At 43.8% G+C, this 24,560-nt stretch overlaps 1 protein-coding gene and 1 long non-coding RNA gene across 3 annotated transcripts; one reads left to right on the top strand and one right to left on the bottom strand.

Moving 5' to 3' along the window:
• Positions 1-163: 163 nt before the first annotated feature.
• LOC138120487 (uncharacterized) lies at positions 164-8,235 on the top strand. Of its 2 annotated transcripts, XR_011155873.1 has the most exons (5): positions 164-560; positions 6,655-6,752; positions 7,412-7,505; positions 7,724-7,793; positions 8,154-8,234. It is a non-coding gene; the product is annotated as an uncharacterized lncRNA (long non-coding RNA). The 2 variants fall into 2 exon arrangements; XR_011155874.1 differs by lacking the exon at positions 7,724-7,793 and having other exon boundaries at positions 8,154-8,235.
• RAD51C (RAD51 paralog C) lies at positions 8,177-24,078 on the bottom strand. Its single transcript, XM_069033228.1, has 9 exons — positions 23,888-24,078; positions 23,000-23,258; positions 22,589-22,755; positions 21,451-21,584; positions 18,909-19,040; positions 16,741-16,807; positions 14,023-14,083; positions 11,731-11,791; positions 8,177-8,284 (listed from the first exon to the last, which is right to left on the bottom strand). Exons 1-9 carry the CDS (start codon positions 24,003-24,005, stop codon positions 8,177-8,179), a joined length of 1,107 nt encoding a protein of 368 aa, XP_068889329.1. The 5' UTR covers positions 24,006-24,078.
• Positions 24,079-24,560: the final 482 nt, after the last annotated feature.

Genomic DNA, 24,560 nt, shown 5'->3' with positions numbered 1-24,560 from the left:
CCTCCTCCTCCTCCTCCTCCTCCCTCCCGCCCGCCGCCTGCGCGCGCGCTCCCGAGCCCAGCCCGCGGGGCCGCGCACGCCGCGGGGGGTGCGGGCGGGGGGGGGGGGGCCGCCCGGGCGTCGGGAGCGCGCGCGGCGCTGAGGGGGGCCCGGCGGGGTCTGGCGGCCGCCCGAGGGGGCGGCTCGGGCCGCGGCGCTGGCGGGGGAGCGGGAGCGGCGGCAGCCGCGCCGCTGTGATGAGTCATGCGAAGGCAGCCAGACGCGTAGGTTCCTCACAGGAACCCGGAGGAAACCTGAGCGCACATCGCCTGTTACCTAATCCCTGCCTCCTTCGGGGCTTCCCTGGAGCTTCCGCCGTCGCCGTCGGCGCCTCCGCGGCTGCCGGAGGGTGCGCGGGGCCGGGGCGGCAGCGGGGGGCGGCCCGGGCTCACCCCGCCGTGAGGGGACGCCGCTGTCCCGCCAAGCCGCGGCCCGGGCCGGGGCCAGGAGCAGCCTCGGAGAGCGGGTTTGACATCGGAGCGTGTTTGCGTGAGGGGAACTGGCCATGAGAAAGGAGGAGGGTAGGTTTAGTTCAGGTGTTCGTAAGGACTTCTTCGCTGTGAGGGTGGGGAGGCCTCGGCACACGTTGTCCGAAGAAGCTGTGGGTGCCCCATCCCTGGAAGTGTCCAAGGCCAGGTTGGATGGAGCGCTGAACACCCAGGTTCAGTGGAAGGTGTCCCTGCCCATGGCAGGAGTTGGAATAGATGATCTTTAAGGTCCCTTCCAACCCAAACCATTCCATGATCCTATGATAAATTACATATTATGCAGTATCTACACATTCCATGTTCTGGCAAAGGAGAACTTGTGAGAAGCTGAAGATGCTGCTCCAACCAAAACTTAAAAGATAACCCGTCAGTGGGAGACAAACTCTACTGAATATTCTCTTGCTGTCTAATAAATGTCTTTCATTTGTGAAAGGCATTTTGGCTTGTTTTATTCATTGCTACTGGAAGCTATTTTCAGAGCTATCAGGTCCATAAATACCAATAATGAACAGGTCTAATTGCCACACATTTAAAATAGCTTGTACACATGGGAGGGAACGATATCCTTAATGTCAGATATACCTTGAAAAATGGTCAAATCACGAGCCTCATATGAAAAAAGATCCTCAAATTTTTATGTATTGTAACAAGGACAGTATCTTGCTGAAACCTGTTGTTCTCTGCATTGTAGTAATTACCTCTGCATGTCAGGTGCTCCTGTAAATCTGTCTTCTATTTGGTGAATTATTTTAGAGCCAAACTAATTTTAGAATATTTCCTGCAACCTGCATTGGCCGATCATATTGCAATCTTGCGAATATGTAAAAGCCCTGAGAGGTAAAAATGTGATTGCCACAGTTAGTCTTGGTCTTTCACAGCTGACAGTGACAGAAAATCACATTGCTTCTCCTGCAAGGTTATCTCTAAGCAATATTTTTCTTTATACCATTTCTTTATTTTCAGTCTAACACTTGTTTATTTAGGGGTGCCAGGTAGGTTTGAAGGGTAAGAAATACTGAAGGGTAAGAAACATTGCAGTTCTTTTTGAGCAGAGAGCTCCCAGTTGCAGCTGACGATGTCATTGCTGGATTTTGGTTTGGTTTTTTTTTTTTATGTTTGTGTGTTCTGCATCATCAGTGAGTCACAAGCCCCGGGAGGATGCATATCAATGCAAGTATCACAAAGCAGTTTTAACTTCATGATTAGTTGTTTTTCACTAGGAATCCAGAGGCAGTTGGAGTTTCTAAGAAACTGTAATCCAGATAACCTTGGCATAATATGATCTGAATTATAAAAATTCCTATTATAACAATGTCTTAGGGAAGTAACAGCTAATTCAACAAGATGCAAGATCAGCTTCATATTGTATGACAAACAGCAATTAAAACTATCTAAGAAGAGATTCAAAAGCATTTAGGCAGCCTTTCTCTAAAATTTTTGTTAATTCTATGTACTTTTTAGTTGTTTCAAACAGCACAGAAGAGAATCTAGGAGTAATACCTACTCCGTTTCTTGTTGAAATGTTAAAGTTACCAGATGTCCTTGATTCATCTTGGCAGTCCCCATGTGCTTTTCATCATTTGTCTCGTGGCAGAAGACACTAATTAAAATGAAATAGAGTAGAACTCCACACTCAGGACACTTTGTCAACTTTTGGCACTACGGTCAAGTCGGGATTGTTTTGCTCTGATATTAAATAGAGAGCTGATGGCTCCCAGCCACGCTGACGTTGGTTTCTGGGAGGGGAAGGTGGAAAACCATTCCCATTAAGCTGGGAAGTGGAGCATACGGTCGCTGTGGGTGGTGTGGCTGAGCCAGGCAGGAGGAACCTGCTGGCCCTGCTCTCTGTGGGGCCACTGGGGTGGGCAATTCCCCCAGCAGGAGCCACCCTGCTCCTCAGTGCTGCCCAGAAAAGGAAGCTCTAAGCACAATGTGCTACCCACTGATCCCTCAGAGCGTGTGCTCAGTGCTGTTACGAAATGTTTGGAGTGTTCAGGAACTCTGGGAGCTAAATTTAGAGTGCCTGGCTACACTCTGGATATCACTGGGTAGCAGCCGGGTGGATGGTTCCCATGGGATGAGGGAAGGTGGATGGAATAAACTCAGAATTCACAACATATGAGTCTGGTACCATTGCAAATCATATGGAGAATGAGGTTTGGATTTGATGTGAGAAGGAAACATGGGTGTTTGTATCCATTTCAGCTTAATCATGTTGCTTTTTGTTTGAAAAAAGAACATTTTACAGTATTGTTTTGGAAGAAATCTGTTTTAATTTAGCCTTAAAACAATGCCTTCCTCTTTCTCATTTGCTGTTGAGAAATAAGCAGGGTTTGAACAGGCCTTGGGGTGGTGGCCTGAATTGTATGGTGGGCAAAAAGAAGTGCTTTTTAATTCTTTGTCACCTTTGGAAGTGATTCCTGTGGGCTGACAAACAGAAGACATGTAGGGTCATGAAGAGTGCTTTGACAATACTCAACATACCTGTGATATATGATCTGATACCATACAAATGAGTTTAATAGGAAAAATCCAATGGTAAATGCCTCTTCAAAGTAGGGCTTCTTTCTTTAAAAAGTAGGGCTTTTGCAGTAAACCTGAATTAATTTTAGAAGCTATGTTCAGTTTTAATAATTCCAGTTGCTTAAGATTAAAGCAAGAATTTGTAAGGAATACAGCAAGAAGACTCTTGTTGACAGAGTCAACATCCATCAAGCCCCAGTTAATTTTCTTAGGTTCAGTCTGTTCAACTGCAGCTTTAAAAAGCTGAGTAACTTCTGTCACCACAATTTTACTGACTCCTTCACCATAATAAATACTGTATTGGGGTGTTCCTAAACACCAAAGTTCTTCTCTCTTTTTCTTTCTCTTACTATTTTTCTTCAAAGTTTTTCAGGTCAAGTCAGCTTTTCCAGATTAATAGTCAAAGATTATTCTGAAATATCCCATCCTTTGCAAAACACGGGATTTCAGGCCTGAATCCCACTTCCAGCTGTCATGGAAATTTCCAGTCCCATCCCAAAGGAAAATTCCATTTTCGGCCTTCCATTCAAACCCCTGTTTAGGAAAGGGTGTGGTTTGAATTAGTGTCCCCCTCAAATCCCACTGATGCAGCTGATTCTAACTTCTTTCCACAGTCTCAAACCCTACGATTTAGCCACAGAAACTTGTGTTCATTTCACAAATTAATGAGTGAATGACTTTAGACAGCTAGATTTATGTGACATAACACATTTACTATCAAAAGCGTAGTAAGCAGTAAGCTTATCTAGTAGAAAGAAGTGTTACAGTCTCATATTGACATGCTGCACTTTATAGGCATTATTTTCTTGCTAAGGACTCAACTTGTTCTTTAGCCCAAAACATTTTAATTTAGTAACATATATGATACAAAAAGAATTACTGAGTGAGTGTAGTTGTAACTGTGTTGCTAAATTTGCAGTGGTTCACGCTAAATAAATTAAGAGTATTAGAAGGATATGTGTCAGAAATTTAAGCCCCCAAAATAATGCAAACTGAGTCGAACAGCATATTTGTGGCCTTTGAGAAATACACCCAGATCCAATTAGAACCATTTGTTGGGGTCTGTAGAGTTTCTTTTTTACTGTCCTATATATGTTATAAAATATTTTAAACATTCCCCATTCTCATTGTTTGAAACTGAAATGTGATTTATTTTTTTTTAATATCCCAATGCTTCTTTGGCTCTGTTTAAATCAATGGCAAGTAATTCTTGTAATAAAGTGAGCAGAATTAGCTATAATTCTTGAAGGATGACTTAGTAAAATACACACTTTTCTATGCATTCCTTTGGCACATCATCTAACATTTTTACTACTTGTGTAATGATGGAACTATTGGTTTTAATGCCATTTATTATTTCAATAGATAGAATTAAAAATGTGTAGAGCTTAGGCTCTCTAATAGATAGTGGATATTGAAGGAATATTTCTTGCTTGTGGGAAGCAAGACAGGAGCTGACAGTTTAACAGTGGGTGCATTTGTGGGTGAAATTCAGTACTGGGAAAGGGGCCAGTTCCCGGTGATTTCATTCTTCAGGATAGAACATTAATGCAGGCATCTTGCTCCAGCCAAGGGAAGCCAACTCCCCTGACCCTAATCATCCCAAATGAGTGCATGGCCAGGAGCCACGAGACACTGAGTGCCCAGGCTGGGGAGCAGGCAGAGGGAAGCCCGGAGCAGGTAGCAGCTGGCCCTGGTTCCTGGAGCCGAGGGGCTGCTGCGGAGGAGGGCTGGCCGGGCTGCTCCCAGACAGTGCCAGCGCCACATTCCCCTGCAGCCAGGCTCCCTGGGCGAGCTCTTAGCAGGGCCCTTGTGCTTGAGCTGCTTTGGGAACACAGACTGACCTCCCTGGGTCTCATCCTTTTAAAAAGCTGTTATTTCCCTTCTGTGCTCTGCTGTAATATTTGTGTTAGTGCCATGTCGGCGCTCTGTTTATTCCATTTCCTTCAAGGATAAGAAAGCATCAAACCATACTTCAAACTTTACCACATATATTTCACATAGAATTAACCAGTACAACACATCTTAATGTGCCTTTCTAAAGAATTATTATCCTGAGCATGGTAAAGACAGTCTCTTTTGAGAAGCTGGAGCACAATCACTTATCCTTCCAACTTTCCTATCTTCTTTTGTTCAGGAAAAAGGGTGGAGTTCAAAAAGCAGGTAGTAAGGATTTCACCTTTGTTGTTAATCCATGAAATACCTGAGAATAAATCTGATTCTAAATTTAGTCCCCCTGTAAAGTAAGTAAAGGAACAGTAACTGAAATTCAACAGGAAAATGGTTGTTATATTTTAAATGTACTTTTCTCAGCTCTGTACTCAACACTCAGGTTAGTGGCCAAATCTCCTTTCCACACGAATCAATCACTTTGTGATTGACTTCAATAGGAGACCGATTTCCTACCTTGAACCTTGGCTACACCTTTGTACCTCCAGTTAAGCTATTTCTTCTCCACGTTTTCTTATATTTACTCTACTTAGAGGCTAGCTGGTTCCTCAGTATTTCATAATGGAAAAGGTGCAGAACACATCAAATCAGGAATAAACAAATTGTTATTTTCCCTGTCCAAATGAAAGAGTTTTGAAGCAGGACTCAGGGCTTGAGAATTCTCCTGTGACCACAGTGTTTGCCTGTTGCCAAGGCCTGTGGTGGGATCTGGACTCTTGTTGTGGTGACAAAATAAGTTCCTCCACCGCAAGTAAATGTCGTCCCCACAAAATGGAATCATTTCAAACTCAGCATGACAGTTAAAGCCCTTGGCTTTCAGCAAACTGGGACTTAAGCAGCAAATCAAACAACCCATTTTCTTTTTGATGCAGTGCCATGAGGTTGGCTACTTAGAATCTTACTTTTTGTGCAATAATAAAATTCTCTTCTGCCCCTCGCTGTTGGGCACTGATGCTGTGACATGCATGAGAATTCCAGGCACACATGGAAAAAAATCAACTTGCCATGGAAGATTTACTGGTGAGGCAACGGTCAAATTTTTTCTTTCTCTGCAATTCTGAGCCTGGAACAGCTTCCTTGTCTCCAGCAGATGAGAACGAAATCTGGCTCATTTAATCTAATTTTGTCTCCGCCAACAGATCCTTCTCTCAGTTCTGGTCTGCAGAACTGATTTTTATAATAGCTTCAATAGGAAAAAAAGAGAGAAAAATTTAAAAATCTCAGCATAGAGAGCCTCCAATGTTTCCTCTGGACATTTTGTAGCTCCCACTGTTAACCAGTAACTGTGCATCTTTTTTATTTGAATAATGATGCCCATAACACTGGAAGCTCTAACATTTACTCAGCCAAAACCATTTATCTTGTTATAACAGGATCAGCATCTCAGCTGGGGCTTTTGGATGCTACTCTACTACAAACAAAATTAAAACCACAGTCAGCTGAAATTAATAGTATATGGGAGCCACACTGTTACTCTGCTCACACATGGAAGGACGTGGGGAGGGTGTTAAATCCCAGCACAATGCATTGAGAGAAATGGATTTTTCCATAATTACCAAACCCCTTAGATAGCAGCTATCACCAGGATCCAGGAGAGCTCCTGAAAATATTGCTCCAACATTCCTAATGGATGGTTTTCCTTGTGGCTACGTAGGCAAGAGCTCGGTGCCAGCTCCCCCCTCCTCCCGCACTGCAATACGTAGGAAGCCTTTATTCCCAAACGGGAGCGTTTGCTTGCTGACATCACATGCGGTAGGATCCTTTTGTTTGCCTGTGTCTCCTGCATTGAAATGTTTGTCTGAGTCACAGATCCCGCTGCCTCCCTTCCCTTATGTCATGCTGCTTGCTTCAGAGCTTCTCCCTGACTCACAGTTTTTAAATTTTGACACAGCCCGGTTTGCTGCATGGCAACTCAATACTTCTCCCTTTAATACTTTATTATGTAATTTTTATTTAAACCCTATAATGATGCAAAAAACACTGCCTTTTTTTTTTTTTTTTGCAGCCTTTTTTGAATAGAGAGATTTTATGACTCAGATTCAGCACTGAATTTTGTTTCAAGGCAAAGTCAGTTTAGTGTATACTAAATTAAAAATTTAAGATAGTGACTCCCACAACTTGAATTCTCCATTTAGCTGCTGGCTGAGTTTCCTCAGCTCTAACGTTACCGAGTGCTCTGCCAAAAGGGGTCATCTCTGTGCATGTGTACAAACACTTCTCATAATTGAAGTAATTACTATTTTGCAGTGCAGCACCTTTCTTCTCCTCTAATAATCTCCTCGATTTGTTTTCTCTTAATAAAAAGAGGACAAAAAGCTGCTGTGCTTTCAGAGTACATTCATTCTCTGGGTTTAGATTCTGGAGCTGCTGATATTGCTGGTGCCTAAGTCTGGGTTTCCTTTTTATTACAGCCACGAACAAAAGAGATCCTGATTACAGCCTGAAATGAAATGAAGAACATGGAAGTCAGAGCTATGCAGCAGTTTGGTTCAAGCCTGAGTCATGGTAAAATATTCCCACTTACTGAGACAGGAACATAAAATTATCGTGCTGGATTAAATCCTTTGTCCTTCAGATCCAGTCTTTCATCTCTGTTGTTGCCACTACAGGATAAATGAGAAGTTCAAAGCAGAGCTTTGATTGTCCTTGACCAAGGACTTTGCAGCAGGTGAGGGCTAAAGCCCCACTCTGGTGTAGCACTGAAAGCTGCATTTCTCTTCCAGCATCCACTGCCTGTGTCCTGCTCTGAGCCTGTGGTGAGCACAGTGCTGCATCCACCTCCTTAAAATTCAGGTACACACAAAGCCAGATGACTGATCCACATGTCTGTCATTAAATGTGCTGTGCTGGAGGCTCTCATTTCATTGTCTTTTTACCCAGTGTGAAAAGATGGAGTTGTAGCCCCCCTCCCCCAAAAAAAAACCCAAACAAACAAAAAAAAAAAAACAATGCCAAAGCTGAAGCCACTTGTTATAGAAAACATAGATTTTTATTATAGAAGTACAATTATGCCATACACAAAGGAATTTTGTGCCACAGAAACTTGCAGGTTGCAGTCTTAATATTAAAATAAAGTCCAGAGCAGGAACTGAAGTTGAAAGTCTCTCAGGCTGCCTTTGGCTGCACATCCACTCTGCCACTGCTCTCCCACAGGTTTTTAACATTCCACTTTGGAATCACTGCTGCTTCCCCTCCCCTGTCCGTGGCCGTTTCCGAGGGTTCATCTCAGTCCCCTCTGCACTGTGAGTGACAGCTGGAGGCTGCACATCTCGGAAGCCATGGGACTGGAAGATGGAAGGAAAATCATGAGCTAAGGCTTATAGGGATAGAAAGCATGAGTAACCAGTTCCCAGAAGATCAGAATGAGAGATGATGCTGCCATTTATGTTTATAGACCAGGTTAAGCTCAGCACTGCAAACTTTACAACACATGTGCCTCGTTTTGTTTTTTAAAGGTATTTTATTTTCACCAACCAGGCTATCACTTTCATTTTACTGTTTATCACCCCTATGGCTATGAAAAACTGCTTCTCTGTAAATTAACTTATGTTGCCTATTTAAATAAATCAAAAGACAAATCCATCAGCTCCCACAGAAGCAAGGAGATGACTGGATTAATTGCCTCAGTCATTTTCAGAAACAAAACTGTGAATTTCTACAACCTAGGATATTTTTGTTCCATGTACCTACTTAATGAACTGAAAACATCAATGAGACATTGTAAGAGAACAGCAGAGCTGAATCTGCCTCTAGACTGCAAAGACTGTTCCAGCATAGTAATTTATGGGACACAATAGGATGAAAACCTTTGACTGCCAAAAACTAAATGTAGAAGTGAAAACTACATGCTGCTACTCAGGAGAGTGCTTGAAGTGTTCTAGCTGGCCTAGTACCACTCATATTTTCTGTTACTGTAACTCACAATTTAATTTTTAACCATTTTAAAATATGAAAGGCCTCGAAGTCAGTTAGTTAAACATGTCATGGATGCAGATGGAGATGATGAGATGTTGTGTGAAGCCTGCAACTGTCTGAATTCCCATCTCCATACAAATGCTGTGCAGAGAGCACTGCTGACAGCTCAGTGAAGACTCTCAGTGCAGACTTAGAGAGGAAAAGGCATTAATCAGAACACAAAATTGCTTTGCTGATCCAAAACGCTCAGGTAGAGACAATGTGGGGACAAGAGCATTTCAGGAATGCTGACATTTTGGGTTGGTGCAGTGTGAAAAAAGCAGGCAGAATTACCATCAGATGACTCTTCCCAAATGCCAGTGTGTCCCACACCAAGATCAATCCCAAACCCGAGCAAAATGTCTTGTTTAAGTCTCCCCTTCCTGTATTTCTATTTCTGAAAGCCTCACCTCACCCAACCCGGGCTTTTTAAAGGAACAAACAGCAAGAGGTGCCACAAGGGCAGGATCTGTGCAGCCCCTCTGCTATTTATAAGCAACTCAAGTGTTATTCTAAAGAGCATAATGGGGAATCTTCAAGTTTAATGTTTCGCTGCATCTAATCTCTGCCATTTCCCTGAGGCACAAAGGTGGATCTGTAGCCAACTATCCACTTAATCCAGAATGCTGACTCCCAGTGAAAGCATTCCAAGGGTTATAAGGGCCAGAACATAAAGTAGACTGCCCAGGATGGTTGTCTTGTACTTGGTTACAGGCAGGCACCTTGAAAACACAAGAATTTTGTGTATATTTGTGAGGTTTGGGAGTGGGTTTTAGATGGTGAGGAGGTGGCTGCTGGAACCAAGGACAAAGCCCAGACTTCTGTCATTTTGAATTGTTCCTTAATGTCCTCTGGATTTACATCCTCTGCAGCCCAACTGGCAAGGGTAGATGGGTTTGTTACCTGAGCAGCGTTCCCACTGCTGGCCTGGCAGACCCTCCACAGCTCAGGGAAACACAATTCCTCCCTGGAATTTAGATCCTGGGTCTCTGTCTTTCACTACGAAATAATCAGGTCACATTCCTGGGAAATTCAGGTGAATCAGCTGAGCTTACTCCCTTGTGCATAAATCAATTTCCATTTCTATACTCTGCATTTAAGAATGAATCCTTATCAGCCTGTGGAAGAAAGGATTTCATGGGAGAGGAGTTCCACAGCCCCCTCAGAGTGGTGACTGATGCCAGTGTGCTGGAAAGGACAGGGATAAAAAAACCCCACAGCTCAGTCATGAATTTACACATTTCATCAGCTCATGGGCACTGAGCAGCCACTTTGCCAATGGTACCAAAGCACCTCATTTGAACATTTCTAAGTCCTAAGGAATTTATTTTTTGGTTTTTAAATATTTTTTTTGTATGCTGGTTATACACAAATCTGACTTGGAAACACTGGATGTATTGACATCTTCCAATTTAACTATGGAATGAGAAATGGTAACAGCAGACTGTTCTCAGACCTGAATTTCATGAAAGAGATGGGGATAATACATTTTTTACTTAAGAAATCATCTGCTGAAGCAATTCATCAGGATTAAGGGAAAAAACACAGGGATAATCTTAAATTTTAACTAATCTTTGATTAGGATTCACTCTCAACTCTATTTCAAGATTGTGTGCATTCACACAGAAGAGAGCATAGGTGTTTTATGGTGCTTATAAAAGTGAAAGAAAAAGGCAATTAAACTGTCTGAGATAAAATCCATCTGTTTGTCAGCTGGAGAAAAAAGGACTCACATCACATGATCCAAACAACCTTGGGATGCAATCCCACTTCCCCTTCCAATCTTTATAAAAGTATATATTTGCAATATTTCTTCTGTCCAGGTGAATACATTCAGGAGTGGAGGGGGAAAAAAAAAAATCTGATTTCTCTTTGAAAGTTTGAGGATCTCATCTGATGGCAGCATTAAAATCTGCAGAAAATGCTATGGCAACGTGTTTCCATGAGGACACGTAGCAAATAGTTACGGAGTTGTACCTATGGATCTGACGTTCGAGGATATAAGAGTTGAGTGGAGCTGTCTTTTCAAACCTAAATACAGCTTAGACAGCATCTCTTCTCATTTATATGTATCTAAGCACTCCACAATAGGAAATAATCACAGGATTTAACTAGGGATGAATAAGGACTCCAGCCATAAGCTGGAAGCTCCTTACATGGTAGTGGCAGAAGAGAAAACTCTGTGTATATTGGCTGGTGTAGGGTCAGTGTAGGATAAACACAATATGGTTGATACCACACATAAAGCAGAGATGGGGAAACACCTATGGAACAAAGCACTGGTGAGGCCTCTGGAATACTGGGTTGAATTCTGGTCATCCTGATCCTAAAAAGATGAACTCAGCTGGAACAGATGCAAAGAACCACCTGAGAAACAGCACCCTACCTGACCAGGGAGAAAACAGTTCAGGTCTCCCAAAACGAAGGCTCAGATGGTTCTTGGTAATTGCACTTAGGCCAAAAGTTAACACCAAGGGCAGATAAAATAAGCAGCACTAGCAGCAGAACGAGTGGGGACAGGCTGCCTGGAAGTTTGATCTGGAAATCAAACGTATTTTAACTCTGAGAGGAAAAAATGCTGGGTCACTTTTCTAAAGAGAAAAGGTGCAAATTACCCCTAAATCTGGAGATATCCCAGTATTACTGGTTCCCTTCAGAAGGCAGCTGAAAAGCAACACTAAAAAAGCAAAGACCATTCTCAGATTTGTCTGAAAATTCCTTTACAGCTGACAATGTGCTCCCATCTGTGAATCTCCATCCCCAAAGGAATACTCACTGTGATGTGATAGGCTATGGTGGACTCCTTCTGACTCGGTGATTTGTACAATGTGGCCAACCTGGTAAAAGAAACCCCAGGTAATTATGATTAATTAATAGAGTAATAAAAATTCCAAATAGCCCAGTGACCAGACCCAAGTTTTCCTACAGTACCAGTGGAATTCTTATGGATGTATTTTCATATAGGTCATTCAAACTGTGGATTCTCATCCTTACATGACCTGTCAGCTCAAACACAATCTAGACCTACTAAAAAGAGTGAATGATTAATTAGCCTTGTTTCATCACAGAATTTGATGACATTTTTGGAACAATATTCATTATGAATTAAATCCAAATGTCACTTTCTTAAAATGCAAACAAAAAAGGTTTTGAGCACAACTCTTCCCTACTCCATTAATCATTTGTTCACTGACTTCTCAAAGCTGGGAGAGACCCTCAAGAATTCCAGTACTTCTAGGGAGGCTTTTTCCAGAGATTTCACAAGCCTGTCAATATAACCCAGAGGCTGGAGAAGATGTTCTATTTCTATGCCTGCCCTTGCCACTGACACACAGCATAACCTTGAGAAAGTAGTTCCCCTTTCATTTCTCCTCTGACACTTCCCTGATTTGGTGCATTTAGACTCTAAGCAATACACCTTGATTTGTGTTCTACAGTAAATGCTTGCATAATACAGAGAGAAAATTGCAAAGCAGCTCAAAAGCAAAGGGGTTTTCAACCCTTGCCAGGGCTGCTGGTCTGCACCGTGCCCACCTCCCCAAAACTCACACTTACATAAGCCAATCTAGAAAGTGTTCAGCTCTCTGTAGCAAGACACCCTGCCAAAAATCCTGTTAATTATTTTCGGGGTTTTTTTTCCTCCCTGAGGTGCCATTCTATTAGAGAGCACGTAATTACAGCCTGAGGAACACTGCCACTTCATGTTAGCTACACAGGGAATTCCTCAGAACACTCAAATGCTGGGTTATACTTGACAAAATTGCCCAAATCTGGAGCTGCAGAAGCCAGGCTTTCACAAGAGCTCAGCTGGAGCCTCTGACTCAACAGGATCTTTCCTCCCAGCAAAGAGAACCCTTAGAATTAAGCTCTGACATTTTCAGTAGTAGACAGAAAGGAGGAGACAGGTACCAGAGTTGGCCAAAGCACATTTAAAATTTTTTTTAAAAAAAAGGCAAATGGATCCTCAAATGATCTTTGTGCCTCAGTAACCTGATATAAAAACAACAAAACCACAATGGATCATCAGCTATAGGCAGCCTTTGCAAAAATAAGACAGCATTGAGCTATTTCTGCTTTTACAGTTGTATCCAGAATTGCTGTTTCTGCAGGCTCCACTCCATGTTAGCTGCAGATTTACATCAGTAAATAAGCCATGTTTGTCTATCCTTGGCTTGTTTTCTGGAACTTCTATCTGCAGCCTTCCTAGCTCTGTTGCAGAAGAAAAAAAGTTCTTTTCATATATAAAATTAACTTTTGTTCACTGCAATCATTATGTTGATGCAACTTGTCCTAAAAAGACTGTTAACTAATCAGTGATGTTAATTTAATTCCAAATTAAACAGCCTGCTGTAATCATTCTGCATTGCCTTCAAACTTAGAATTTAAAAACAAAACTCCCCAAGAAAGTGTCACCGCATTTTTCTTTCAAATTCAACAAGCAAAACTCTGCACAACAACATTCCTGCAGCATTTTTGCTCACTGTTTGCAGCAGATTAGGGAATTGCAGCACAGCTCCTTAATCTCAAGCTGCTGCATGGTGATATTATACACAGGACAAATTTAACTGACCAGGAAAGAGAAATGACCTTGCAATGCAAAGAGGGGAAAGGAGAACCAGGAAACAGAGGAGATCTCATTGCAACAGACAGAATTTCACATTGTTTTTAGAAGGGTTCAACCCACCCTCCACAGCTCAGCCCTGTGCTGGCCATCAATGCAGCCCCTTCTGCCTCTCTGCAGGTCACTGGAACCTGGAATTGCACAGCTCTCCAGGATCCTCCTGCATTCCAAAGCAGAAGGGTCCCGTGGCTGCCCCTGAAGCTCAGGGTCAGCAGCCTGTCCTGAGGGTCACTGTCTAGGTGGTTTTAATGCCTTCCTTGGCATCTCTGGCTTTGGACTGACAGGGGATGAAAACACTGAAGCAAAAAAATTCTACCTGAAAATATTATAGTGGCTACAACCAACCAGAGCAAGGCAAGGAGTCAAATTCAAACCCGTGCTTCAGTCTGAAAGATTCTCCAATGCCACACTTGTCATTACATGGATTTTCCTCACATTTTCACTCACCTCTGACTGTTGTCCCAGTGAAAGATTAAACGGACGGTGGCAGCGTGTCCCCAGCTTTCTCCTGAGGGACACAAAATGACAGATCATTATCTCTTATACCACCACCACTGTCAGCAAGCTGAAATGAAATTAATCTTCAAAAACCCCCCATGATTAAAACAAAACATATCCTTTGTGCAGTGATGCATCACATCTTTTTCATACTTGCAAGGATTGCACAACAAATACACTGAGACAAGAAATAACCTCTGTAGTCAGTGTGTTTTATAGAAATCTTGATGCAATACTTCCATATTTGTAGAAAAATGTTATGGACGCCTAATAAAGGACAGGTACTAGACAAATCTTGAAAACAGAGGCAGCTTGAAGAAGAGATTTGTCTAATTACTACTGAAGAAGTCTGGTGAGGAGGTCTAAATCCTACTTCAGAACTGCAATATTCTGTCTCTCAGGCATAATTATGAGCAAACATCACTCCCTTTGGGATAGCAGCTTTGGGAGAAAGTCAATGATTATTAAAGTATTAAGGGCCCCTGAAGCAGTCTTCTGCTTCTGACAGCAAAATGCAAAATAACACAACCAAAAGCAAGGAGCAGGGAAGTGTGGTGAAAAGAGAGAAGGAAGTTTGGATTGTTATCCTGATTCAGGGGCACAGTCACTTGTTTCAGCTCCCACCTGACCACAAATCAATGTACAGACAGCTTTATTGGGTGCTTTTTCCTCTGTTTATCCCTGTCAGCCATCTAAAGATGGATTGCACTTTAAAGCAGTCAAGTCTCCCCTGTCTACCTGCTCTTTCCTGTCCATCCCTCCCTGGTCTCCACCACACCCCCAGCCCCTCGTGCCCCCTGTGCTCTGGTATTTATTAGAGCACAGAGAAGGAAAAAAATGATCCCACTGTAATGAAGACCTAGACCCTCTAGGCATCTTGCTAGACCTTGCTCCACTACATCTGAGTTGAGATTAAAGATTTTGGCTCTCAGATATGGCTCTGAGGCAGAGATCAAAACACATTTTACAATGGCTACAAATTCCACACCAGCACGTTTCCAACTGCATTGAATATGAGTGAAAAATGCTACTGTAAAATGAGATATTTCTGAGTTGAACTGCCTGTAGATTAATATTTGACCTCCTTTCTAAATATATTTAGTAGAAATGTTTAGGAACACCCAGCTTAGCTATCACTAGTGGGAAAGAAAGCTGTCCCCTTCATAAAGCTCTTGACTTAATACCTTGCAGCATCTGTGCTTTTTTCTTTTCTCCTCCCCTCCCAATTAAGATCTTCCCTTCTGCACAGGAGCTGAATAAGAGTTTAGAGATTATTGCTTTCATGAAAAAGCTGTTTTTCAGGCTTACCAATCAATGGGGGAAAAAAACCCTATTTAGTGGAGGCAATAGGATTGATTGATTTTACTTGGGGATTTGCTGCTGACCCTTCCCTCAACAGTTCCTTTGGCTCCACCAAACCATGGTGTGGGAGGCTCTTTAGGCCTTTATGATGAGACTTTTGAAATACCATCTCTTCAGAGCAGGGCATCAAAACCACTTGGTTAAATATTTTACCAGCTGGTACCAAACTGCATTTTTGGAAGAGTTCACACTACTCAGTTTAACAATGCTTTGGTCACACACACTGGGGAGAGTCACAGTCAGCTCCACGGGAGGTCATGTCAAATTAATTGTTTGTGAAAGAAAATATGCACAAGGCAATGCAGGATATCTGTGAATTATAACCTCCCCTGAATGTCTTCACATTCTTTACTGTCCCCATGACTCAGTAAACACAACATCTCCCAAACAATGCTGGCCAGTGAAAAAAAGACAGACTCTATTAGCTTTAATTGAGTTTGTAGCAAGAAAGGCTGCCAAAAATAATCCATCAGAGAGCAAGAGGCAAAACTGACAAAAAGGGTCAGATCCTGCGAGCTGGGTCTGCCTGCACAGCTCCAAATTCCACGTTCTTCACATTCCTGCAGGAGATGGGCTGTGTTTATTCATTTTACTCTACATCTGTGCCAAATGGTTTGGTGCCTGTACAGACTCTGGGAACATCTTTGCCTTTGTACTGTCCCCTTCTCCCTCCTCTCCAGAACAAGGGAATTATTACTTAGCTCACAGAAGCTGAAGAATTTGTGCCCTTTAAGTGAATCATAAAATAATGCAAAGCTACAGCCTGAAATAAGATTTAAATGCTGAACCTTTCCTTAATTTGTAGAAATCTCCACTTCAGAACTGTTTTATTTTCCCCTGTGACTGCAGCAGAAAGGCCTGGATGAGGTATCTGCTCATTACAGGGCAAAATTGAGCAGCTAGAAAAAAAACTCTTTAACCTGGCTCAGGGCAGGCTGTGCCTGAGGATCCCACATAGAACTTCCCTCTACATCATAACTGCAGAGAATTCCAGTGATGCAGCAAATATGAAATGCCTTTGCAAATAATTAATGGAACATGTTCAAGGGTAATGGGAAAATAAACAATTTAAACTGTTTGGGAGAGGCAGTGAATGGTTCTCAGGGAATTTAGGAAATTGCAGCTTAGTTTGGGGTATGAAACCATTAAGCTGGGTTCTTTTTTAGTGATTTAACCTCTTCCTCACCACATTCCTGCTACAGGATTACTCCTCCCAGGTACATTTTTGGGATGATTTTTCTTTGTACATAAAACCAAAGGAAAGGAAGTCCTATATCAATTTTCAACACAAAGATAAACTCTTACCTAAAGCAGGTACCAACGTGGACTGGGTTTGTCCAATCCTTGTTGTCATTTGGTTTGTCAGAACCACCTGAAAGAGGAAGCAGAAGCAAAGAAATAAGAAAATGTCCTGGAAAAACACCATATTGGTGGGAGGGAAGAGAGGGAATTTTCAAAAAGCTTTTACTGATGAAGCAGTTACTCAGGCAAAACTCTTGGCAACTGTGATGAAGCTCCTGTGTTAATGAGGAGAAACTGTAAAGGTGCCTCATCTTTTCAAAACAAATTATGAGAACCCTGCAAAATGTATTTTTGGTTTGAATGGGAGATTTCTTTCATTCAAGACTTTAAAGAAACCTCCATTTCATCCTCTCCAAGGGATGCAAACCCCACACAACTTATTTATCCCACAACATTTGTCCTAAATGCTGTTTGGATCTATGTTTAGCTGCAGGTGACTTGCTCCATGAGGAGCCAGCTCTCAGTCCCTGGGGTAAATGAACTTGGTGGTGCTTCTCACAACGTGCATTAGCCTGGTGATTAACTGAATTTCTGTGCCTTGTAGTCTAAAAATGCACAAGTGGGTACAACACAAAGCAGAATGGAAGTGAACAGACAGAGCGGGGGAGTGTTTTCGCAGCCCCAATCACTTGTAGGAGGCTCACAGACAGTCTAGGTTAGATCCCTGGTAGAAGTGGGGGTGGGTGAGACAGAAAAGAGCCAGGAATATTAATCACAAACTTCATTAAAAATGAAAAATTGTACCCATCCTAGACCCTAGAGAGTTCCGTTGTTTGACATGCTCAGAGGATTCATGCTGGAGCAGTTCAGGAAAGTGTGTGAGAGGAAACAATTCTGCTGAGCACACCCTAAAACATTTACACAGCTGGGAGCCCAGCACAGATATTGCACATTTTAGAGAAGTAACTCATCACAAGTGCATGGTAACAGCCCCAAATAGCCTCCTCATCTCCCTGCTGGAGAAGGGCTGGGCATCCTCACTCCAAGTCCAGGTTTAGGATCTGACTTCCTTCCATATTAGAGCATCCAGGCTGCCTGACGAGCAATCCCTGGCATGCAGGCTGGATTTAGCCCGCTCACAGCTCATGGAACTAACTCAGACACCACTAACAAGAGGGCAAATCCAAGCAAAACCATTCCTGAAGCTCTGACTCCTTCAGCAAGAGTTTATTTAGCAAGTTTGCACCAAACTGTGGCCTGGTTGAGAATAAATAATTTATATATTTTATCCTTGACCAAAGAAAAACACTGTCCAATGACAGCAGCTGCTGTTCAAGGTCACCAGGTACCAAGCTGTGAAGGAAAGCACTCAGGAAACCTGAGGCTTTGCAGACCCTGGAACATCATCTCCCTGGTGCCCAGAGCAGCAGGAAGGAGCTCCACAGCTCATGGCAGGACACTTTGGGAATGCTGGGCTCTTCCCTTCCCACAGCTCCCAGAGGAAGCACAAGGGGAGTTTTATTTTTAGCTGCTTGGAACAAAAGCCAACTGCGCCAGAGAGTTGTGGGTGACAAGGTCACAAGTCACCTGGATACTGTTAGAGGCATAAGCACCATTTTGAGGGCTGGAGAAGCTCTAATTCCTGAACAATGCTTCTCTGAGCTGCCAGACTTCCAAAACAACTTCTGGAACAGCTGCAGCTTCCCAGTGCCATCTGCTGGCTGCGGCTCTGCTGCCTCCAGACCGTCAGTGACGTAGAAACAATGCCCAGGAAGGAAGCTCTGGGTTTCCATGGATGCCAGAAGAGAAGGCCAATCCAGCAGATAAAGTGGTTCCATAGTTCATTTTTAAACAAAGAGTGGAAAGTTGTGTTGGAACTGCTGAATACTCTGAGGTATTTTTGTAGGTAAAGTCATCAGAGGAGCATCCCTTGTCCAACCAAATCATTGGAGATGATGGCAAACAGCATTAAAGATGCCATTCTACCACTTAATTAAGATCCACAGGATGCTGTTGATGCAAATTTTACTTATTTGGGCAAGTCTAGGAATTTCCCACCTTTTAGGTGTTTTGCCTTTGTGATCCCTCTACATTTAAACTGGCAAGAATGAATGCAGAGGACATTACTGCAGTTTTATTTTGCTATTTAGAGACAAAAGCAAATCACATCTCCTTGATTATTTGCAAAAAAAAAGAGCATCTTTTGGGATTTAAGCCTGCCCTGGACTTACTGCTGATTTATGGTCGTTGGCTATGATGATGAGCTGCTGGGCTAGCCCGTTCAGCAGCCTCGTGCGGAGGGCCAGGTCCTCAAAGTCGTGGCGAAAGGGAAAGGCAATTCCATCAATCACCACCAGCCGGACCTAAATGCAGGAGAAAAGATAAAAAACTGCCATTACCATCCTATTAAAAAATGACAAAAAGCAGCCAGACCTGTTCTTAAGTGCAGTGGAATGTTTTATTTCAGACTTAGGTGAATATGATGGGCAAAGCTGGACTCGAAGCCTTGCAGAGGAGAAGCTGGAGAAAATATTCATTAAACATCAGAACTGTACTTCAGTCAACTCTCCACAAACAGTAATTTATTTCACCTTCTCCCTAAAAAATCAAATCCAAATCAAAATCAGAATACACACTGTCTGAAGCCACTGCTGAGATAACTCAGCTCTTATCAGTGATCTGTCTTGGAAACACAGAGTTTAACAGATGCCTAAAGATATTCCAGGCACACTGCACTGGAGCTGAGGATCTATCTTGCCTCAAGATGTTTGCTTTGCTGAATTATTTCTTTTGTAGCAATCATTAGCTGAAGTCAGAGCACGCTGCAGCTGCTGGCTCATCACCCTCAAGACACTGTATAAACATTAGTCTGGGATTTTGATTTATTCTATCTTCATTTGTTGTGGCTGTTTTGATGACCCAAGTTTGAAATACAGGAGAGAGATGGATGGTCTTACAGTGCCTGCATGTTCAGATGTCACTCAAATCCTTGGTGTCTACAAGTTCTTGCATTACTGCACAAGATAACAAATTGGAAACAACACAAGAATCCTGATTTTCTGCATTATTGATTTAACTCATTACTGGGAAGTTCTCTTTATGACTGGAACATACAAGCCTGCACAAACATCACAATGAGATCGTCCTGGGCCTCCAGCTGACAAAAACAGACCCTTAATTTGCAAAAGAAGATGAAATAGTTGGGATTAAAAGAAGATATTCATCTGTATTCTCATTTCCCCTCCTTCCTACAAATTCTTTCCCATGAGTCTGTACATCTTCCTCATGTATCATTTCTTTAAGAACAACCAGTTTAACAGCATAAACATGACACATGCTAGACAGGAATGTATACATGGTTATAAAACTTGGCTATCACAAATATGCCCAGGTAGGATGCAATTTAGTTAAATTTCTCCCAGTTGCAATCGTTTTAAGGTAGGAGACAGGAAAACTTAAAGTATTTAAAGTATTAAGAGAGTTTGGTAACACCTGCCTTGTCCATGCCAGCTTGGCTCTAGCAGACCTTAAAGAATTGGGTTTTTTATGACAAGAATATTTTCTAACAGTCTTTCTCATATTATTAACAAGATCTCAAACTAATTCTTATTTCCAAACGGCACATTTGGATCTCTAACTCTACATCTTTCTTATCCCTAAACCTCTACAACTTTGTCTCTCTCATAAAAACCCCTAAAATCTGGAGGCTTCCTGTGATGCCAGACTTGGCTCCAGAGGGATCAGACTAATTTTAATGAGAGCTGGACTGCAATGAGCAATCTGTCAAGTCACTCTTAGCCTGTCCAAAGAATCAGAGGAAGGTCTTGTGGTTCTCCTGCAACCAACTCCAGGCTGCAGGCCAAGCCCTTATAATCAGCACAGATGGTTCCAGGGAACTGCAGCCCAGTGGAACTGTGCTAATGAAGCCATGTACTTTCCACAAGAGCAAACACAACAGGGCACCGTTAGTACCTGGCAGGGAAAGGGAAATACCAGATTACACCAGGCAAAAGTGAGGCTCCCATCTGTGTTTTCAAGAACACAGCAGCTCCCATAAATGAAAAGTTTTGGAGTATATGCCAAAGACAATCTAATCCAACATTGATTTGTGCTCTGATAGAACGAGGCACAGTCATGTTCCTCAGATCCTGACAGGGAGTGATCCGCAGTGCAGAGCCTAGAAATCTGGAGGGGAGGTGGTGAAAATCTGCCTTACAATAGCATTTCTCTAAGACATTAGGTACTAGGAAACTTTCTGGCTGCAGTCCACCCAAGAGTCAAGCTGCAGGCTCTGGTTGCTTGTAGCAACAGAAGATGCACTGAAAAGAAGAAGAGTCACTTTCCAGATGGTGCAGGATGTCTCTGGTCCTCAGTGATCTTCTAGGGCAAAAAAAGTGGCACTAAGCCTTTCTGATGCCACCCTCATGGTCACTACACACCCCCCTGGCTCAGAGGCTCTTGTGTGGAGCAGTTCTGTGGTGATTCACAGCTCAGTGCTCACAGAAATGGAACATGTGGCAGCACAGACCCAGCGTCCTCAACTCAGAGTGGAAATTCAGGAGGACGGCAAAAGCAAATTACTCTCAAGAGTAATTGGGATGGGAACGAAAAGGCAAACAAGCAGAAGGCTTTACATTTGTACTCTGCTATCAGCCAATATTTTACTGCCAAGCTGACGAGGTACCAAGGTGTTTACTCATGTTACTACAGCAGACAAAAATCTTCAGCGTGAGGATGAGTGACACCTCCTGACAAGCCTGCAATAACCCCTACCTTGGAATGCTCTGACAGGAATTCTGGCAGGAGGTAGACCTGGGCCAGCAGCTCTACGTAGTCACGACAACGGAAGTAATAGATGTGAGAGAGGATATTTTCCAGAGAGAAAGTCTCCAAAGCTTTCCGATGATCTGAGAACAAAACAAACAGATGAGTAAATGAGTCAGAAGTCTGTACGAGCATATTGTTACTTTCATCATCCCACCAAACCCTGCCCTCCACACATAGCAACAGCAAAGCCCCCAGAAACAGAACAGGCAAGGTAAGGAGTGTGGAAACATATTTTCCATCTGGCTTGAAAGTCAGGAAGGTGGTGAGCAGATGCTATCCCAGCATTTGCACACAGACACACTGGAGCCTCCAAAGGAGGCCTCCAACAATGAAAAATTTATTTCTGAAGCAAGAACTTCTCCAGTAAATCATTTTCAAGCCAGAACACCACCAGAGGACATCAGGGACTATTAATCATCCCTTGTTTAATATACAGGCAGTAGCTCATTTAATACAGTGTCTTTTTACCTCAGTTCAAACAGAAGTTTGGTGCATAAATTCTCCATGAGTAACATAAAAGTTGTGTCCTTATCCCCAAGTGACTGATGACTTAGAGAAGAAAACTCTTACTAAATGCAGCCTGGCTGTATTGACTTTATGGAGGAGCTGAATCCCAGCTATGGTTTTACTGTATGGGCCTTCAGCAGCAACACTGCCTCATAAAATTCTGCTGTTCCTTTTTTCTTTCCCCACCTGTTCCTGTGTTTTGAAACAAAACACTCAGTTTTGCTCAGCAGAGTTGTGTTTGAGTGTTGCTACAAACATGATCATTAGGGCACTAAAAAAATGGAAGGAAAGAAGGAAGAAAGGGAGGAAGGGAGGAAGAGCAAACACCAAAACCTCACACAGCACCTAAAACCCCCAAGACCAAAATGATCACAAAATCTCCATGTAGAAAAATAATTATTTTTGAAGTAGACCAGCTCAGTCTTCTCCAGACGCAGATGTAGTTCAGGGTTTGACACACACAGGTGGAAATAAAAAGCTGTCAGCAAACACTCCAAAAGTAACACTGCAGCCTACGAGACACTTGTTTCACTCCATCCTTGCCTGCTAGGCAGAAAGAAATGACTTAGCAACGTACCTTCTTCTTGCTGAGCCTCAGCAATAAGGTGGCAGTGCTGCACACAGGCAGCTGCAATGTCCACCACTCTGTCCACCATAAAGCTCCCCTCAGTGTCAATGAACACGGCTTCCCCAGCAACACCCCCGAAGCATTCTGGGATCTGGACATCGACTGCCAGCTGCATACTGCCATGGGAAACAGGGAAAAATGGAATATTTACACCCCAGAGCTGTCCCAACTCACTCCTGGAGTGATATTCCTGCTGAGGAATACACGGAACAGGGAGCAGTACAGCCATTATTATATTTACAGTGCTGGAGAAGAATCAGGGATTGCAGTCGCGACAACAAGAAAAATGAATTCATTTCATAGCTGAGTTAAACAAAAAGTGATTGTTGGTTGCACAGAAATCATGGAAAAATAAAATACCACAACTGTGTTTTGCCAACACCGGGTGCTCCGCAGATCTCTGTGATTTTTGTCAGCTGCACACCACCTCCCAGGATGTTGTCCAGTGCTGAACAGAAGGTGATGATGAAGCCCTGAGTTTGCTCTTCTTCCAGAAGCTCCAGGGCTGTGCACCTCCTGGTGGCACCTGATTCCCCAGCTGTCCTTGCTGCATCCCTGTGACATTCCTGCCTCACCACCTGCAGCGCTTCCAGTGCCTCTTCCCTCGAGATTCCAATTTCTAGAGAAGCCAAAACCACAAAACACCATCTTTATTTTATAAGCAGTGACTGATTCTGCAGCATGACACAAAATGATTCTTATTCACCCTCTCAGGACAACATGCACACAGCCCTGGCACTAATGAAATAAAACTACCCATCATCAAAAACCCAGACTGGTTTGGGTTGGAAGGGACCTTAAAGACAACCCAGTTCCATCCCCTTCCATGGGCAGGGACACCTTCCACTACCACAGATTGCTCAGAGCTTCATCCAACCTGGCCTTGGACACTTCCAGGGATGGGGCAGCCACAGCTTCTCCGGGCACTCTGAGCCAGGGCCCCGCCACCCTCACAGGGAGGAATCATGACACATTCCTTGAAAAAGGCAATTTTCTGACTTCAAAGAAGCTTATTTTGTTTAAATCACGTAGTAAAAACAAGAGGGAAGCTGGGGAAAGAAGATGAAAGAGCCTAACAGAAACCCTTTCGTTTTCCTGCATCACTCAGTGTCAGCTGATCTTTTACCAGAATCGTCTTTTTTTTATTATTATTACTCACTGTGCCCGTTTCCCAGAGGCCGGGATGGGGAAAGGGGAAGGGCCCGGAATATCCAGGGGAGGCCCCGCGGGGCCGAAGGCCGCCGGTACCTTTGCTCAGGCCGCAGGGGCCGGTGTCCAGCAGCTCCTGCGCCGTCTGGAAGCCGGCGGCGGCGAGGCGTGCGCGCAGGGCGGGGGCCAGCGGCAACGTGCCCACCTCCCGCTGCATGGCGGCACCGGGAAGCACCGGGAGGCACCGGGAAGCACCGGGAGGTGCCGACAGGCCCCGGTCCCACCCCGGCCCGCCCCGGTCCCGCCCCGGCCCCGCCCCGGCCCCACCCTGGCGCGGACCGGGCGGGCGGGGCCGCTGCGCATGCGCGGGGCGCTGCCCGCGTGTCGGGGCCGTTCGGGCGGCGGGTGAGCGGGACCGCGTGGGCCGCGTGTGTCCGTGGGCTCTGGGAAGGGGCTGGGGCGGGCAGTCCCGAGCCGGGAATGCCGCTGGGTGTGTTCCGCCTGTGTGCTCGCGGAGAGGCCGCTGCACCCGGCAGGTTCTGTGATTCCCCGGTTGTCGCCTCTCACGTCCCCGCTGTGCTCCCGCACCGGCCGGTCCGAGAGGAACCTCTTAGGGAAGGCAGAAGGCAGTTTTCCCCTTCTGTCTTTGGATATTCCTGCAGGAAGCAGCCATAACTTTAAGCTACTGCAGGTTCTGAAGTCAGAAATAAGTTACTTAAGCTGCAGTGCTTTGCAGCTTGATAATGTTTCCTACCTTTCCCCAGTTCAGTTC

The sequence above is a fragment of the Aphelocoma coerulescens genome, chromosome 19 (genome assembly GCF_041296385.1).
Source record: "Aphelocoma coerulescens isolate FSJ_1873_10779 chromosome 19, UR_Acoe_1.0, whole genome shotgun sequence".
Classification (NCBI taxonomy): Eukaryota; Metazoa; Chordata; class Aves; order Passeriformes; family Corvidae; genus Aphelocoma; species Aphelocoma coerulescens.
Note: the sequence above shows the minus strand (reverse complement) of the source record. Positions and strands in the feature narration are given on the sequence as shown.

Coding starts and splice junctions, on each gene's coding strand:
- RAD51C (XM_069033228.1), bottom strand. CDS start 24,005: ATGCAGCGGGAGGTGGGCACGTTGCCGCTGGCCCCCGCCCTGCGCGCA. Junction 23,259..23,887: donor CCCCTGCGGCCTGAGCAAAG/GTACCGGCGGCC, acceptor TGGCTTCTCTAG/AAATTGGAATCTCGAGGGAA. Junction 19,041..21,450: donor TCCTGTCAGAGCATTCCAAG/GTAGGGGTTATT, acceptor TCCTGCATTTAG/GTCCGGCTGGTGGTGATTGA.